This window comes from Hippopotamus amphibius, chromosome 4 (genome assembly GCF_030028045.1).
Source record: "Hippopotamus amphibius kiboko isolate mHipAmp2 chromosome 4, mHipAmp2.hap2, whole genome shotgun sequence".
Taxonomy (NCBI): Eukaryota; Metazoa; Chordata; class Mammalia; order Artiodactyla; family Hippopotamidae; genus Hippopotamus; species Hippopotamus amphibius.
In genome coordinates this window covers 46,475,818-46,482,372 of record NC_080189.1, presented here as the reverse complement: position 1 = coordinate 46,482,372, position 6,555 = coordinate 46,475,818, and the positions used below count along the sequence as shown (strand labels likewise).

The window sequence follows — 6,555 nt, the reverse complement described above, 5'->3', positions numbered from 1 at the left end:
CAAGTCTTCTCCTTCTTTCTTATTCAGGACCTGAATTTATTCCAGGTGGCAATATACTCTGATAAAAAGGATATGTTTTGCAGCTTCTCTGAAATCTCGAAGTAGTCAGTGAGATGTAAGTAGAAGTCATTGGGTGGGGCTTTCATAAATATTCCCTGAAGGGGTCTAATCAGGTGAGTGGGACATCCTTTTGCCAGCCCCTTTCCTTCTTCTTCATTGGAATGAGGACACAATGGCTAGAACTCCAGCAGACGTCTTGGGCCATGAGGTGAACTTGAGAATGGAAGCCCTGTACCAAGCTTAGAGGAATAGAAAGGTGGAAGGAACCTAGGCCTCTGGTGCCTTTGGACAGCCATACAAGTCCTACTTTATCTACGACTTCTTTTAAATGAGAGTGAAATATAATACATCTTTATTTTGTTGAGGCCACTTACATTTTATACACACACACACACACACACACTAATCCTGAGAATAAATAAGAGATTCACATAACTCAGCTCAAAAGAAGAGATGCTTAATCAATTTGAAAGACAGTAATTATTAAAAGAGTTCAGAAAACAGAAAGATCTCTCATCCTGTCATGCTGCGAGGTAAGGGAAGCATGAGGTCAGGAAGAGAGCAAGGAGCTAAGGTATCCTGACCTGAAGCCTTCTGGGTGCTGTGTACTGTCCCGCTGAGGTTGCAGTAAGAGGTTAGTAGTGAGGTAGATTTTGACCCAGTTCTGTCTGACTCCAAGACTTCCTGATCCATAACTGTGCTCTCTGTTCCATACTATTTCCTCTTCCATTGGACTGATACCTTAAGAGGTAGGATTCTGCAGTACATTGCATCTGTGATGTTGGTATATGAATGAACAATTGATCTGATTTCTCAGGGTTGCAGTCAACCAGGAACAGGGAGGGCCCTGTTGGGGTAGAGAACCAACACAGTCCTTGGTGAGTGTAAAGGGGGCAGCTGGGTGATTCCCATGCCAGGAGTCATCAGTGGGATCTGAAGGATAATTAAGCCACAGGGATCAGTCCCACACATCCTGGATTCCATCAGTCCACTGAAGGAGAGAGCACACATCAGATTTGTGCATCCAAATTATGAAAAAATTTCATTATCTCTGGGGTCCGTGCCTAAAAATCCCACTCTTGCTTGAATTCCTTATGAACAAAGCTCTGAGATGAGATGCTTCTGAACGTTTGCTTCTTCCCCAGACATTCAGCCAGCTGCTTTTCTTCGTAGCTTTCCCATATTGCCAGAAGGGAGACAGGAGACTGCATCTCCTGTTGCAGTCTCTAGTTCCAGCATGAGTTTGTGACCCTGGAAAGACTATGGGGTTTTCAAAGGCTGCCTGGACCAACAAGACACTAAGCAGGAGCAATGAGGGTCACCTTGGAGCAAGGGTCAGGGGAGACCGCACCTATTCTGCTAATGACTAAACAGAACTGCCTTAATTTTCTTTTTCTTTTTTTTTTTTTTAAACCAAACACAACGGATTCTTCTAGTTCCAGATGCCTCCTCACTTTCATGCTCTTTGCTCAGACAGGGTGAGCAGTGATCAGACTCTTAGCGTCTGAGGGGCCTTAACGAGGCCGGGCAATCCTGGACACAGTCCCAAGGAGGGCAGGCGTTGTGCGCGGATGCGAGGAAGCAGCCGCGAGTCACTCCTGTGTCTGCGACAGACAGGGGACAGGAGGCTCTCTACTTAAGGCAATCTTCTCGCTCTCCGTGGAGGGCACAGTGCCTCCTCCTTCCCGACTCCTTTGCCCCTGCCCTCGCGGGGTAGGAGGGGCAGGTGCCAACACACTCGCTTAGAAGGGTGCGGCTGTTTCCCGCCGAGTGCCGCGCCAGCAGCTGCTGGCACCCTTGCCCCTCGGAGCGCGGCGGCCCCGCGCGCCACAGGGCCGAGCGCTTAAGGGCGGGGGAGCCGAGGGACCGGGGACGCTGCGCCTCTCCGCCTCGGCTCAAGGAGCCCCGCCAGCCGCGGAGAGGACGCGGCAGCTCTTAGCCGAACTTGCACAAACTGAGCTGCCGCCGCCACGCGTCCCCCATCGTGGCAGACGGCGCGGGTGAAGGGGCGACCCTTTTCCCGCCCCTCGGGGCCTGGCCACCAAGAGGTCGCCTCCTCCCCAGGTCGGGGCAGGGTCGGCCGGGCCGGCCGTCTCTCGCGACGGCGAAGTCTCTTCCCCGGCCGGCAAGGCCGGTGCGAGAGCCGCGGCCCCGGGGCCCCAGGGCGCCCACTGCGGGCCAGACCCTGGCAGTACAGCCCGTGTCCCCTGAGCCGGGGTGATTGCGGGCGACGGGAAACCGCCTCCACCTCCTCCCCGCGCCGCCCGCGAGGCGCCGTCGGGCCTGCACCCGCTCAGGCGATGCCCGGGGGCGCCCAAGTGGGCCCCGTGGGCGCAGCCGTGGAGCGCAGACCCCCTGCCCCGGCCCACCCAGGCCCGCGCGGTCCCGCCATCGCTGGACCCATTTCTACTGGCCTCACCAGCCTTCGCAGCTGTCCCCGTCTTCCCCCTGGAGGCAGCCTGCGCACGAGGGCATCTGGAGTGAGGTCACTGCCACCTTGGTTTTTATTTTAGAAGGGGCTCAGTTCTGCCTAAGAGGGTGATGAGCTCCTTTGCGCTATTCAAGTAGCGCAAAGGAGCTCACAGAATTTAGTCTCTAATCGGCCAGACTTATTTAAACTGCGCAGAGTAAAACCTTCCAGTTTTAAACATCCACTCTGGTGTTTGCTGGAAATTTGCCACCGAATTTCGGCTCGAGCTGAAGGTTACCAGGATTTATCATTATTTCCCCAGGATGTTTAACCCTCATGGGCGCCGCGTCTTTCATTCAAGATACTTAGAAAAAAAAAATTCTTGCAAACACTTTGGCCATTTTGTTTAAGAAATTTGTTTTATCTCATCCGGTTTTGAAATCCAGAAATATTTCTGAAATGGGGAGGAGGGAGTGTTGGAGACAGAAAGCAGCTGTGTACCAGGAAATAATAAGTATCATGCAAAAATATCACAGCTAATAGATGTCCTTTAGGAGTGGAAATATCTATGTTTAATTGCTTTAAAAATGTGGGTGGAAAACCACAATTATACATTATGATAACAAACCTGTACAGATAATTTCTGAACAATACAAAACAAGTGCTGAAAATTTTTTCTTTAGGATTGAAATAATTATTCCAAAAATTATGACACCACCTCCCAGATATCATGTTGCCCCATCTGCAAATCCTTGAAGAGGAATAGTTACCAATCGAATGCATTTAGACTCCCTTAATAAAAAGAAAATTGCATAGCTTTTTATACTGTTGTACATCCTCAAATGCATCTTCCAATATCATTGTCAGCTTAGTGTTATTCTTGATATTTTAAATGTTCAATTTTTCAGAGATACATAATATATAAATTCCTAATAATTATAAACACATCATTTTATTCATCTGATTTTAATAACATGCATTTTTATAATTACTGTACAACTGAAGTAGACATTGAATTATGCTGTGTGCATGTCTTTATTCAACAGTGTATTCTTAGACACCTTGTTCAAACAAATTAAGTGAATTTAAAAGAAAATAAAACATGAAAAAAATATCCTTCCAGTAGAAACAGAATCACAGTGCTTTACAGACAAAAGGAAAGGAAAAGAAGTTCTCATAGGAAAAGAGATTTATTATTACATAGAAAATTCTCACGATAGTTGAAACACACTCCAGAAACTAGTAAACACCTTAGATAGAGTTGTGCCAATTACTCAGCCCACAAGCATCTGCTTTGTCTTAATTAGACGGGGGAGGTGAATGACCACTGTTTATTTTCATTTTCCTCATTAATTATGAAAAACTGCATTTAATTCATCTTGCATGGTGAGAGATTGGCTGCGCAGATGTAAGTCGTAAGGGAAGTGGCTGTCGGTGGGCAACCTGAACATGGCACCCTGCCCAAGGGGACCCCTGGGTGGCACTGCACAGTAATGCATGCCGTAATTGTAATTTTTGCCATAGTCCAAGGTTTCTTCTTGCTTCAGGGAAAATATCCCATTATAGTTAATTGGGGGAGGACTTAAGGGACCTTCAAACTGAGGGCTGGCACACTCAGGGGAAGTGCTTTCATAGAAGGATTCATATGCACTGCAATAATTGTAGGGTTTCATGGACTTGGAATTATCAAGAGTTCCATGCCCTGGCGGAGTGGTGAGCTCAGGGCTGTGGTAGGGTGGGTAGAAGGTAGAGTAAGGTGACCTTGTGTGGTGTGCCGCCTCCCCACCCTGACCCATCAGGAAACTCCTGGCATTGAGCTGCAAACAGCCTGCCACCAAGTTTGTAGTTGGCTGGGAAAGACCTTTGCATAAGTTTTGGACGAATGTGAGGAGATCAGGTCTCTTGCCAATTCTCAGAATTTCAGAAAGTGCCCAGATGTAGTTTTTGGCCAGTCGTAAAGTTTCTATTTTGGATAGTTTTTGGGTTTTAGAATAGCAGGGGACCACTTTTCTTAAATTGTCCAGGGCGTCGTTGAGGCCGTGCATCCTGTTCCTCTCGCGCGCGTTAGCTTCCTGTCTCCTGAACTTGACCCTCTCCAGTCGGAGCTTGGTCGTCTTTTTTTTCCTAAGACCCCTCCTTCTGGGCAACCCATTTTCATCTTCCTCTTCCCTGTCTTCCTCCTCTTCTTCTTTCTCAGTCTCCTCTCCAGGGGCCCTTTTGATGCTCTTTCCTCGAAGGACAATCTGTTTGGAAAAGCTTTCTGGTTTCTTAATTTGCTTCTGGTCCTCGCATTCTCTAGAAAACTTTCTGCACATCTGGGATTCTGGCATTACAACAGACTCATCAAACGGTAGTGTTAACATGGTTCTCTAATTTTAAATTACCTGAAAAAATGCCAGCACAATATTTAAAGTGTTTTCATTTTTAAAGTTTATACACTTAAAGCATATTCAATGACAATCATAAGAATACAAAAACATGAGAAAAAGACTAATGTTTACATTAAATAAAATTTTTGAGTTTGTGCAGCTTAGTAATTATAAAATAATATTGACACATGCAATAGGATTAATTTATACAGGCAAATTATCAAAGGAAAATAAAACGAAGTATTTATTGTAATACCACCACCACCTCCATTTCTCTTTGATTTTAAACTGATTTTTGATACACAGAAAGGACCGTGGAATTCAAACAAATGCGAAACATGATAAAGCAATGCAGAATTTCATTAATTTCAATTCCCCTGAGTGCAAAATGAGACACCAGTTTTTAAAATAAAAAATGCTACCTCTCCATTAGCTGACAAATTTGTGGGGATTTATTTTTTAGAAAGAAAATAAGCCTTAACTTTATTTGCTGTATTATATAACTGAATTTAGATAAGTGGCTGTTGAAATACACAGATTTAAAGAAAAGATTAATCAGAGCCAATTTTAAAAACTGCTTTCTTTCTGATCAGTAAAGAAATATGTAAAAGAGCACTATTTTCCCAACCCTCACCAAAAAAAGTGGGAAGAGGATTAGGCTAATTTGGGATAAACTCTATAAATAAATTTTAAAAATCACAGGCATTATTTTAAGTCAAGGAAAATATTGAGACTGCATTTCTATTTTAAATTTTTCTCAATGTAATTGTCTGTTTACTGCTGTTCAAATCATCCTGACAAAAAATACTCTCATAGTGTTTTTGTTCTACGAGCCACAGAAGTCTCCCTCTAGCTAATATCTGACAGGAACGGTCCAAGGATTCTGACTGCAATTGTGCACGTGTATTCAGAATCCCGAATGAAAGGGGAAAATAATTTGTGTTTCAAATGCAATTTTGGCTTTCGTTTGGCGAAACAGCAAGTATTTTCATCTAAAGTCTTCAAACAAATAGGCATGTTAAAACAGAGACTTTTTAATTTAACAATCTCCAGTTCCCTCAACACACACACACACAAACACACACACACAAACACACACACAAACTCTAAGTAATGTCCATATACTCGCAGTTACATAATAGCAGTGAAAGTATGTGATAATTACATCATAAGAATGAAATATGATGAGAAGTTATAGATGACAAAGAGCATATAAATACTATAAGACAGTGACACTGTATCTTTAAATACGTGCATGCAAAGCCAGCATCAATTGAAGTATATCTTTATTTATATTACCTTAGGTTTTAATTTCATTCAATAATCAGTTTTCATTTTGGATCTTCCAAATCTTTTCAGGCTGAGTGTCGCATCGTCTCCTGGAGTCTCTAGATCTGTGTGTATCTGCACTATCTCATTGATCTCTAAAAAGTGACATTGATGCCAACTGCCAGAGCTGGTACCCATGCCATCTGCTAGTGACGTCACAGGGCAGAGAGAACCATGTGATCCTCTCTCTTGGGACCTTCATTCTGCACTGATCATCTGGCATCCCTGTAAGTGGGTACCAGCATTCATGCATCAACACAGAAGGTTAGACTGATAGGAAAAAAATCTGCACCAGCCTTTCACATACAGTAGGTGCGTTTCTCCTCGAGCTGCTTCGGCTTCACTGGCAATCTGTAGAAATAGCTGTGTTAGTGTTCAGTTTCGCCC

At 44.4% G+C, this 6,555-nt stretch overlaps 1 protein-coding gene across 1 annotated transcript; it reads right to left on the bottom strand.

The window, feature by feature from the left end:
* Positions 1-3,019: 3,019 nt before the first annotated feature.
* NEUROD6 (neuronal differentiation 6) lies at positions 3,020-6,275 on the bottom strand. Its single transcript, XM_057733362.1, has 2 exons — positions 6,139-6,275; positions 3,020-4,854 (listed from the first exon to the last, which is right to left on the bottom strand). Exon 2 carries the CDS (start codon positions 4,831-4,833, stop codon positions 3,820-3,822), a length of 1,014 nt encoding a protein of 337 aa, XP_057589345.1. The 5' UTR covers positions 4,834-4,854; positions 6,139-6,275; the 3' UTR covers positions 3,020-3,819.
* Positions 6,276-6,555: the final 280 nt, after the last annotated feature.

Excerpts from the sequence above, each read along its gene's own strand:
- NEUROD6 (XM_057733362.1), bottom strand. The coding sequence starts at position 4,833 with ATGTTAACACTACCGTTTGATGAGTCTGTTGTAATGCCAGAATCCCAG.